Here is a 12,283-nt window from a genome sequence, read left to right as displayed (position 1 = left end):
GTCTTAATGTGTAACTAATTCAGATTTTATGAAGGTTATTCTGTATTCACATCTAAATTATCAAATGTTAAACAAAAATGACTTTAACTCAAGTTATCTAAAACTGCAACTAATTTCACCCATAACTATTTAAAATAATAAATTTATATGTAATAAAATAAATACTAGATATTTTTCTTCTTTCTTTTTGAAATAGTATTTATGGAATTTGTTTTAAAAATTATGGTGTAAAGGTCAGGCACAGTGGCTCACACCTGTAATCCCAGCACTTTGGAAGGCCAAGGCTGATATATCACTCGAGCCCAGCAGTTCTGAGACCAGCCCAGGCAATACGGTGAAATCCCATCTCTACAAAAAATACAAAAATTAGCTGGGTGTGGTGGTGTGCACTTGCAGTCCCAGCTACTCAGGAGGCTGAGGTGGGATAATTGTCTGAGCCCAGGAAGTAGAGGCTGCAGTGAGTCAAGACTGCACTACTGCACTCCAGCCTGGGCGACAGAGTGAGACCCTGTCTCCAAAAAATAAAAATAAAAATTATGGTATAAATGTAGACATTCCTCTCAGAAATGCAAAGAAAATAACATAAAAATCACCATAAAGAAACCTATCTGTTTTATTATTATACCCTCAATTTCATTTATGGAAAAGAGCATGAGTTATACAGCTAGCAAGACTGTGGTTCAGAGTTCTACCATATCAGTTTCTTCAACTATTAATTAGGGATACCATCAACTATCTCACAGGTTTACCAGGAAGATTAAGTTAGATAACAAATAAAGCCCAGAGTAGGCACTAAACAAATGTTAGCTCCTTTTTGTTTTTCTCTTAGCTGGCTGGCTGCCCAGGAACTCTGTGGTCACATTTCAGGTGTCACTAGAAAACTGGCCCTTATTAAGGACCTCAATTTTATCACTCCATAATCTGTTTCTTCTTGAAACCAGGGCATATTGCTTTGGAATGTGAGTTCTAAAATTCAAAGTCCCTGAGTTTGAATCCTGACTCCACTTACTGGCTGTGAGATTTTGAACAAGTTACTTAAATCTTTCTAGGCCTATTTTGTCACTTGTAAATGTGGATTATAACAGTAGCTACTTCATAGGGCTGTTATGTTTATTAAATAAAGTCTATACGTCTCGATTTAGAAAAGCATCTGGCACATGGTAAACACTCAATAAATATTAGTATCTCATTCTCCTCACCATCACCACCACAATCTATCTGCTTCTCACTGCAGAGCATCTGCAGCTTTGTAACTGTTCATTTCTCATTTCATATCTTTAAGTCATCTACAGAAACATGAGTGGTATGTTTTAACAGGAGATCCATTCTTTTCCTGTTTTTTTTTTTTTCTCTTCTCTTTAGTAAAAAACAGAATACCAAGCAATAAGTAAATGCTCACTGAATGAAAGAACAAATGACCTGACTTTTTTTTGGAGAAAGAGTCTTGCTCTGTCACCCTGGCTGGAGTGCAGTGGCACAACTCCATCTTGGCTCACTGCAACCTCTGCCTCCTGGGTTCAAATGATTCTTATGCCTCAGACTCCCGAGTAGCTGGGAGTACAGGCGCCTGCCCCAACACCTGGCTAATTTTTGTATTTTTAGTAGAGATTGGGTTTCACCATATTGGCCAGGCTGGTCTTGAACTCCTGAACTCAAGCTATCTGCCTGCCTCAGCCTCCTAAAATGCTGGGATTACAGGCATGAGCCACCGCATTTGACTAAAGAATTTTAATTTTTTTAAAAAAAGAATAAATGGAAATAGATGGACAGATAGCTGCACAGACTGATCCTATAGAACTTTTCTTGCTTCTCCAAACTAAAATGCTTGTATTGCAAAGAAAATGTAACAATCTCACCATATCTTCAAGGACAAATACTGACTTTAACCCCTTAAGTCAGAACTAGACATAAACTGACTGAAAGTTTGATACCAAGCACAAAGGGCTCTTGAAATTTCATTTCACTATTAGGCTTTATTTTCCCTCTCCAATGTAACTATCTCACTCTCCTCAAACCTTCATCATCTATCCCTATTTCACCCTTCACAATATTTGTATTTTCTATATGAAGTATGAGCCAATCAAGTGTAAATTTCTTCATGCTGTCACCACTAACTTCATAAACCCACCTCTGTCTGTCCCAACCCACTGAAGAGCAAATCCTCAATGTGTGAGTTCCCATCCCTTTAGCCTTCTCAAGGATTTTTCTCTTCCTTTGTTCAATCCTCCCCTTCTCCTAAAACTTCTTTTCTAGAGGGTCACCCATATCACTATAAAATACAATAGTATTTCCTATCCTCAAAAAGGCATCCATAACCACCATCTCCATCTAATAATTGCTACAATGTTTTTCTGTTTTCATGGCAAAAGTTCTTGAAAAAGCCATCTCCACTTCCTTCATATTCCGCTTTCAACCCATTCCCATCTGTATCCATTACTCTACTCAATCAGCTTTTTTCAATGACCCTGATATAGCCAAGTCCAATGGTCCCTTTCCTATCTATATCTTACTGACACTATTTTATATGGGAGATAACCCCTTTCACAAACTACATTCCTCTTTTGACTTCAATGTTATCACTCCATAACCTGTTTCTTCTTGAAAACAGAGTTTCCTTTGTATTTACCTCTCTGCTCACTCCCCAGTCACTGGTACTGGGGTCTTCCTCTGCTTGACCAAAAGGGCTCAACTCTGAGTCCATTTGCTTCCCTTGGTAATCTCATCCGCTCCCATGGCTTCTCACTGTGCTCCTTAGATGACCTGCAAAGCTCTACATGATCTACTCCTTAACTTCCTCATCAGCTTTTTTTTTTTTTAAATGGAGATGGGGTCTGAGCTCTGTCACTGTGGCTGAAGTGCAGTGGCTATTCACAGGCATGATCATAACACGCTCAGCCTACCGAGTAGCTAGGAAGAGAGGCCTGTGCCACCACATCTGACTTTCCCATCTCTTTTTATGTGACTCTTCCCTTGCTCACTATACTTTAACTGTATTGGAGTTCCTTCAGTTTGTTGAATTCTCCTGCCTCAGCCTCCCAAGTAGCTGGGACCACAGGCACGTGCCACCACACCTGGCTAATTTCTGTATTTTTAGTAGAAACGGGGTTTCACCATGTTGGCCAGGCTGGTCTGGAACTCCTGACCTCAAGTGATCCACTTGCCTCAGCCTCCCAATGTAATCTTTCTTACCACTGGCTTTGTCCATGATGTTCTACTTCCTGCAGCATCCTTCTCTCTGTTCTTTGAAGAACTGACTCCTCAACCTTGATGTGTCATCTATGTCACTTCTCAGATGCCTTCTCATACCTTCTTCCCCCACACCCTTTTTTTTTATATTATCCCTCCTTGTTTATCTCCTTCATAGCCCTTGCCACAAATCATGTTTTGCTTTTTGTTTTTTGGATTTTTTGTCACTGGCCTAATCTTTACATACCATGAGGGTAGGGAACACAACATCATCAGTGTAAGCTTAGCACCCAGCACAGTGACAGACAAATAACAGGCACTCAGTGTTTGTTGAATTAATCAATGATCTGGGATTCATTTATTAACTTATTAACAAACATTTATTGAGTACATCATAGGTGCCAGGTATTTGTGCTGGATCCTGGATACAAAGACAAATCAGAGGCAATCTCAAGATCTTTACAGCCTAATGGGGAACAAAGACCAAGACAATACTGTGTGATAAGCGTTACGACATGAGTAAGACCACTTTTAACCAATACAGCCTTTTGGAGGGTGTGTAATGGAAAATAATTCCCTGGGTTCAGCTTTACTAGAACCCAAGATTAATCTAAATGTTGGTCCTGTTTTATTCATGCCAGATGGCTGAAATCACAATATCCATTACAAGGCAAGACAGATTTGCATGCAGAGTATGAGGGAAACTGTGAATTACCATGTAATAGTCTAAAGCAGCTGCTTATTACTCTCATATCTATTTGTTCCCATGAGTACATAAGTAAACTGGAAACTTGGGAAATAAACATTTCAGTTTGAATCTGTCTTTAAGTAGGCACACCATATATGACAAATTTAAAATATTTTCCAAAGTTCTTAACACCCATTATATCTAAATTTGATATCATCATCTAAAGATTGAAGGCACTGGACTTTAAAAAAGTACTGCTGCATTAGGAAATAGTATTCAGGGCCAGGCACAGTGGCTTACACCTGTAATCCCAGCACTTTGGGAGGCCGAGGCGGGTGGATCATTTGAGGTCAGGAGTTCAAGACCAGCCTGACCAACATGAAACCCTGTCTCCAAAAAAAAAAAAAAAAAAAACCAAGAAATAGTATTCAATGGCCAGATGGGGTGGCTCACACCTGTAATCCTAGCACTTTGGGAGGCCAAGGCGGGCGGATCACCTAAGGTCAGGAGTTTGAAACCAACCTGACCAACATCTGACCAACATGGTGAAACTTCATCTCTACAAAAAAAAAAAAAGAAAAGAAAAAAGAAAAAGAATTCATTTATCTTTAAATTCATCTAACAAATTATCTACTGAGCACCCATATGTTCTAGGGCTTAGGATACAGCAGCAATCAAGGCAGAAAAGATCCTTACCGTCATGGAGCTTGGAACCGAATTGCAGAAGCAAATAATAAACTATGATAAGACATAAATAAAATCATAATTAGAAAGTCAGTAGATTGGCCGAGTACAGTGGCTCACGTCTGTAATCCCGGCACTTTGGGAAGCCGAGGCAAGTGGATCACTTGTCAGGAGTTCCAGACCAGCCTGGCCAACGTGGTGAAACCCCATCTCTACTAAAAATACAAAAATTAGCCAGGTGTGGTGGCACATGCCTGTGATCCCAGCTACTTGGGAGGCTGAGGCAGGAGAATTACCTGAGCCTGGGAGGCAGAGGTTGCAGTGAGCTGAGATCACGCCACTACGCTCCAGCCGAGGCAACAGAGCAAGACACCATCGCAAAAAAAAAAAAAAATTCCCATGAGATCATAAATCCCAATTTATGAATATGAATCCCCAATACCCAGCCTAGAACCTTTTATTTATTAAACATAATATATGCTTGCTACAGTAAAGGAAATGCAGCTACAAATACTAAGTCATCACTAGATATGCTTAATTTCTACTGAAATGGAACAAACTAAGTTTCTTTTTTTCAATATATAACATTATTTTACAAAATCACATTGCTTGGGGTATTTTTCTAGCTGCATTCCCAATATAATCCAATTAATATCTATGTAAGCCCCGTTCTGAGAAGCTCAAGGATTTTTACAAACATTCTCTCATTAATACTTACAACATCTCTAAGGTAAACGGGGAAAAAGATGAAATTATGAATCCATAATCCACATGAATCCATGAAATCATAAATTCCACAAATTCCACTCAGCAAAAATTTCATCCATTTTGCAATTTATGATGCATTTTGTACATCATTTTCTTTCTGAATACACCTAAGGTACCTATTTACTCATTACAACTGGATGTGTTGGCCTACACCAAAAATGTTTTCATTATTTACTTAAGAAAGCAAAAATTTCACAAAGTGTTACACACAGTAAGCAAAATACAGAACAACATAAAAATGATGAATCTAATCTCCAAACAGTACTTCATCTAACAAGAAGACTGGAAAATATTTAGGAATCAGATACATTATTTTTTTCAAACTTTAGTAATCAGAGACCAATAGCCCAGTGTCAGCTTTAGCTTCTTTCTGCTCCCTATAATTTGGTTCTTTTGTGCTAGGATCTTCTAGTAAACCTTAGTGACTGCCCATCTAGGAATCATTTCCCCCCCTCTCCTTTTTTTAAAATAAATTTTATTGTATACATTTAAGGTATACAACATGTTATGAGATACAACCAGATAGTAAAAAGGTAACGTTACTATAGTGAAGAAAATTAATATACCTATTGTCTCACAGTTACCTGTTTTTGTGGCAAGAGAAACTAAAATCTACTCATTCAGCATGAATCCCAAATATAGTATAATTTTATTATGCATAGTCTTCATTTTGTAGATCAAACCTCCAGACTTACTCATCTAACCTATCAACGCTTCCCCTTCTCCTACGTTACCAAGATCCCACTTTTTTCAGGTAACATTGTGTTCAGCCCCAGGAGATAAATCATGATTGATTAGATAATCCTGATCCCCTTTGCCTATAATTGGTCATGGTCTAAAACTGGCCTATAAATTGAAGGAAGGTGCTGGAGGTCCCTTTCTCCCTGATAAGAGGGTAGCAAGAGTAGAGTAGGTTCTTTTGCCCCCCAGCCAATTTCTTTGTGCTTACAAAGTTGTCAGGTTGAGACCTGATAGAGCTGAGATACTATCTTCAGACATGAGGGGAAGACCAAGAGAACTTCCATGATCCTTTCTCTGCACTCAGACATAAATCACTGAGTCTCATAGCTTCTGTTTACATGAAATAAATTATTTTCACCTAAGTCACTGAGGGTCAGATACTCTGTACCCTGAAGTTGAAAGCATCCCAATTAATACAGACGGACCAAAAAATCAGGCAAGAAGGGAGGTAGTGATTAACCATTGAGCACTATGACTTCTGAAATTTCATTTAATCTTGACAACAGCCCAATAAAAATTATTAATCTTTTTTTTGGCTTGTTTTTACAGATTAGAAAACTAAGGCTTAGTAAAGTTATATAATTAATAGTAACAAAGCTTCTGATTCCAGACCTGATACCAAATCTCAAAAATATAAAATCTCCTTCCCTCATTATTTACAACTCTAAAAAAAAAAACAAAAAACTAGATGTGTTTTTAGCTAACAAAATTTGGGGAGAGCTAAAGAATATTATTCTTAAAACCTTGTCCTAAGAATCTACAGACTTCAACTCTATTTTGTATCAAAGTTATATGGGAGAAAAGACAAAAATATGTGTGCATGTGTATAAAGAGTTCCAGAATGTTTTGTACAATGGCAAAAATCTCACAGAAAAAAGTGGAATGGACTCTAAGTGTAATATTTTTCAAGAATTAAATGTAATTTTTATTTATTGTATTTAAATGCAATTATTCAAGAATTTAAAATTTTAAAAGTTAATGACAAATATTTCCTAAACTAAAAGAATAACTTCCTTATTTCAAACTATTACATTAACCAAGTAGGTATCAATACAGAAGCCACAAAGTTTACACTTCCTCAATTCTCATCTCTTCATGAAAACTGATTCAGCGTAAACTGTGGCAACAAAAAATTATATAAACTGAAGATTAGTGATGTCATTTTTTTATACAGAAATTTACTAGAATTGGATTTTCAAAAAACCTATTTATGTCAACTCAACCAGACATATATTCACCTTACAATGCCTTTATTACTATCTAATTGAGCATTACAAAATGGGCATGCCAGATTTCTGAGCTTACACATGCAACTTACCTTCCCACATGCTCTGCAATGATGCCTCCTTTTGGTGAATGTAAACCTGGCTTCACATTTCATGCAGTTTGGAGCCTGAGAATCCGGTACCCATACTGGAGCCACCTCACCCAGAGTGGTGAATGGCTTTCTGGCAGAAATTCCAAACTGACCAGCTCTGAGATCATTATCTGGGCTATCTGGAGCTAATGCAAGGCATGGTCTATTGGAGATCTCAGCCTCATAATTTTCTAAATGTTCCCCATTCGTATCAACATTAGAGATGTTTCCCAAAGATGCACTGCATACATTGGTTGCTGAGTTTTCCCCTAATTTTGCTTTCCCAAGGATATCATTTTTATTTTTAGTATTATTTCCACTGTTTGCAGGAAGGTCATTTTGTAAATGGTCTGATAATGGCTTTGGAATTTGAAGTTTAAGATTAGAAGGTTGCTTGGGTCTTGCACCACCAAAAGGAACACTGATAGATGGCAGGCTTGCTACTAGCTTGGGGGAAGATTGCCCAAGCACTGATGGAACTTGATTACAGAAATTACGTAAATAATTTTTCTTCATTAGGTCACCAGTGCTGTTTAAAAGCAGTCCACTTCCTTCTGTGGCCTCATTTCCTCTCTGTTCATAAATATTTGAGTAGCATTCTGACTTGCTCTCCTCTATTTCTTTTTCTTCTGTTACTGAATCTTCTTTGGAGGGTAAAGTCTTTTGAACAAAAGAAACACTTGGGCTCTGCATTCCATAGGAATCACAACCATTAGATAGAGAATTTGCTGCTGGTGTATCTATAACAGTGGAGAAATCACATTCTTCACTTTCACTGATGCAAGTTCCTTTTAAATCTAGACCTGCATCTGCCAATCCAACACACTGTCCTCCACTATCACCATTAGTGTCCTCAGGCTGACTAATCTGTAGAAACTTTTCCTTTTCTTCGTTTATTTGGCTATCATTCATCTCATTTAGTTTAGTCAACTTCCAATTAGTCAAGTCCTGAGATTCAGAGAAATGCTCTGTGATATTAAGGAATTCTATAGTGCCAAGAATTTCTTCATGTTCATAACCTTCATTTTCAACAGCCCTAACTCCACTAGGCACAAGGAAATCTGAAAATCTTTCACAGTCATTATCCCTTCCAGACCCATTAGGCACGTCTGGTTTGAGAAGCAAAGGTAAACCAGACCGGAGGGATTCTTCAGTTGTGCTCTCCTCTGCTGGCTCTTTATTCATCAAAATCCCCTCATTCATGTCAGAAAAGGAATTTGGACTCCCTAGATCTGTCCTAGGAGAGCTGATTTTGCCAGTGAGGTCCTCATCTGGTATACAGTTCTCTTGCTTTTTAATAACAGGACCTCCATCTGTTCCCTGGGATGAGATTACTGAATCAACTGTTAAACTTGTAATCGTAGACATGGAGGGATCTCCACCTATACTTCCATCATCTTTTAATTGTGAAGGGGAACAGACACTGGCTAGACTATCAGATGAAGTAGCACACAGATGGTTAACAGAACTCCCCTCTATTTTTGGTCTATTCAATGGATCCATTTGTTTCTCTGAGTTCATATCTTTTTCAGTGGACTCATTTATACTAAAACTAAACTGATCAGTTTGTCTGTTTTCATTATCCAGTGAACAGCTAAAAGCATCCATAAGGGATTGACTATTATAATTATTACAATCCTGTAAATCGTTTTGTAATGTCCTTTTATCACAGTTATGCATGACAGCTACAACAAGAACATTCTTCTCATCTGGCAGACAAGCCAGGTTTCCACATTTCTTCTCTCCTACTTCAACAGCACTGCATTGATCATCCCGACTATAGTTTCTCTTAATTAACTGATCTTCTGTAACAGCATTTTCATCAATCCACATTGTGGCAATCTCTGGATTTAGATTACAGTCCTGTCCATTAGCACAATGATCCTCTTCCTCTGTGGTCAGGGGAGCTGAATGAGCCAGGGAGAAGACTTTCAGTTGTGGTTGTGACTCATTAGAAACTGCAGATTCATTCACACTGGCCAAAGCAGCGTTAAATGATAGCCGGTGAGAAGTGGGATCTAGAATCTTATTCCACTTTGTATCCAATAAAGTAGAAGAAACTGTTTCATCTGGAAAAAAATAAGTAATTATAATAAGTTTCCTGGTAACAATGGAAAAGCTACTATGGCTAAGTTAATCAACATTTCCAACAATCCTTTGAAAATTAAATATTCCAAGGATATAAGATTTCTAATTTGGGGCTAAAAAAAATATTTTTCAGACAATTCTCTGCAATTATATGTCACCAAATGGTAAAAACTCAGACTATTCCAAACAACAAAAGAATTCTACCTTGGGCTAGGCAAGGTGGCTCACGCCTGTAATCCCAGCACTTTGGGAGGCTGAGGCGGGTGGATTACCTGAGGCGGGGAGTTTGAGATCAGCCTGACCAACATGGAGAAACCCCGTCTCTACTAATAATACAAAAATTTGCCGGGCGTGATGGCGCATGCCTGTAATCTCAGCTACCCGGCAGGCTGAGGCACAAGAATCGCTTGAACGCGGGAGGTGGAGGTTGCAGTGAGCCGAGATTGCCCCATTGCACTCCAGCCTGGGCAACAAGAGCAAAACTCTTGTCTCGAAAAAAAATAAAATTCTACCTCAATCTAGTAACATAATTAAACTGACCCACAGGTGAATGGGACCCAGAAGAGAGGAAAGCACCCTTGGATTGAGCACAAGGCAGGACAGGAGCTAATCTAATGGATTAGATGGAAAAAATATTAGAACAATGGTTAGGATATAGTAATTAAGAAGGAAGGAAAATGAAATTTTCTGTGGAGACTGAATGCTCTATAATCTATATCACAATTGGATGTGGGTTTGTGTGATATACCCATTTGTTAAAACTGGACAGTTAAGATCTATGCATTCTAATGTATATAAAGTTTACCTTTAAAAAAGTTGTAAAAAAATAATGAAGCAGGGAGAAGGTGATAAAGGTATAAATGAAACAAAATGGCAGCATACCAAATGATGTGAAAGATGGATGAGGGGTAGACTGGAGTTTATTATACTTTAAATATTTTTTAAATTTGCCCAACACATGTTAAAAACGTTGCCACAGTATGTGAAATTCCGCTTATAACCATGTCACAATACATTATTAATCAGGTTCATAGTTATATTATTATCTGAGGACAATGGGTAAAAAGTACTTATTTATCATACTATATCAACCTGCTTATAGTCTACCAATAAGCATAATTTCATATAATGTTTCTTTTTTTCTTTTAATTTCTTGATAGTCGTTCTCAAGGAATTTCTTTCTTTTTTTTTTTTTTGAGACAAAGTTTCGCTCTTGTTGCCCAGGCTGGAGTGCAATGGCACGATCTTGACTCACTACAACCTCAGCTTCCCGGGTTCAAGCAATTCTCCTGCCTCAGCCTCTCTAGCAGCTGGGATTACAGGCACCCACTACCACGCCCAGCTATTTTTGTGTATTTTTGGTAGAGATGGGGTTTCACTATGTTGGCCAGGCTGGTCTCAAACTCCTGACCTCAGGTGATCTTCCCTGCCTCAGCCTCCCAAAGTGCTGGGATTACAGGCTTGAGCTACTTTCTGTTTACTTTTTAACAGATCATAACTACAATGGATAAATTATTCTCTCAAGTTATAGGGCTATTGATAAGTAAATTAGAGCGATAAGGAACAATGCACTCCATGTCTTTCCTGCTTTTTTTCTCCAGTATCTCTGATAATCATGGGCCTGAAATTATGCAGATATATTTGTAAATTAAATCCTCATCTGTAACATTAATCTTCTATGTGTCCACAGCACCTTAATCCAAACTCTATAAAGGCATTTACTACACTGAAATGCAATGGTTTATTCACCCACCTCTTTCAATCACTGAATGATTTCTGAATGCAGAAATCATTTCTTTCCATCAATGTAAGTCCTCACTTTGCATACTGCCCGACAGATTTTAGATACACAATAAACATGTGAGTATCTACCATAGTAAAAGCATTAGGATTGAGGAACATGAAGATTAAATGATAGCTCTTGCCTCTAAGAAGTATATAATCTCATTGGGAGAATAAGCGATAGATACTAACATCTAATCAGCAGTATGGAATAGCACAGATACAGTAAGTCCTCAATTAATGTTGTTGATAAGTTCTTGGAAACTACAATTATAAGCAAAACAACTCACTGTACAAGGAAGCCAATTTTACTATAAGCTAATTGATATAAACAACAGTTAAAGTTCTATGGCATACAGTACATCATTTCGCTTAAAATCAGTTTCCAAGAACTTATCAAAGACATCAAGTGAGGACTTAGTGTATTTGAAAACTATTCTGTGGAAATAGAAAATAAATTCAGAGGAGAAGGATATTTTCCAGAATGAGGTAAGCGAGCTTGAATTCATGGAGGCAGGAAGAACTGGGCTACACTTCAAAAACAGTTTGGAAAAGAAAGCATTAGTAAATAGAGGAATAAGAAAAAGCATATCCCTAAATATAAGAATTTAAGGAAGCAATAAGTAAATCAGTTTGAGTTGAGAAAAGAATTAGTGTAAAGAAGCAGTGAAAAGAAGTTAAAAAGGGCACAAAACTCAGATTGTGTGAAGAACGAGCTTAGTATCCTCTGAAATGTGAAATCCTGAATTTACCAAATTTGGACCAGTAGAGATTTGAAATTTAGTAACACAGGCTTCCTTAAAAGGAAAAAAAAAAAAAAAAAAAAAAGCAAAGAAGTCATATTTCCAATATGGTTCCTGGAAATAAAAGAGTTATAGCTTCTTACAAGAATATTTAGCAACGTTCAATCAGAAATGATCAGTTATTAATATTTTCATTATTCAACCACCTCCTACTTGGGCATAATGTTAACTGCCTAGTGTCACCAC

At 37.6% G+C, this 12,283-nt stretch overlaps 1 protein-coding gene across 2 annotated transcripts in view; it reads right to left on the bottom strand.

The window, feature by feature from the left end:
- Positions 1–12,283, bottom strand: part of ZFYVE9 (zinc finger FYVE-type containing 9) — a 213,025-nt gene that overhangs the window by 113,657 nt on the left and 87,085 nt on the right. For both annotated transcript variants that reach the window (XM_012434631.2, XM_012434632.2), the window contains exon 4: positions 7,386–9,493. In XM_012434631.2, the coding sequence (XP_012290054.2) occupies positions 7,386–9,493 (2,108 nt within the window). The remainder of the gene's footprint in view (positions 1–7,385; positions 9,494–12,283) is intronic.

This window comes from Aotus nancymaae, unplaced genomic scaffold (assembly GCF_030222135.1).
Source record: "Aotus nancymaae isolate 86718 unplaced genomic scaffold, 86718_ANA_hifiasm-v0.15.2.pri h1tg000007l, whole genome shotgun sequence".
In the NCBI taxonomy this organism is placed as follows: Eukaryota; Metazoa; Chordata; class Mammalia; order Primates; family Aotidae; genus Aotus; species Aotus nancymaae.
This window is presented reverse-complemented; position numbering and strand designations above follow the sequence as displayed.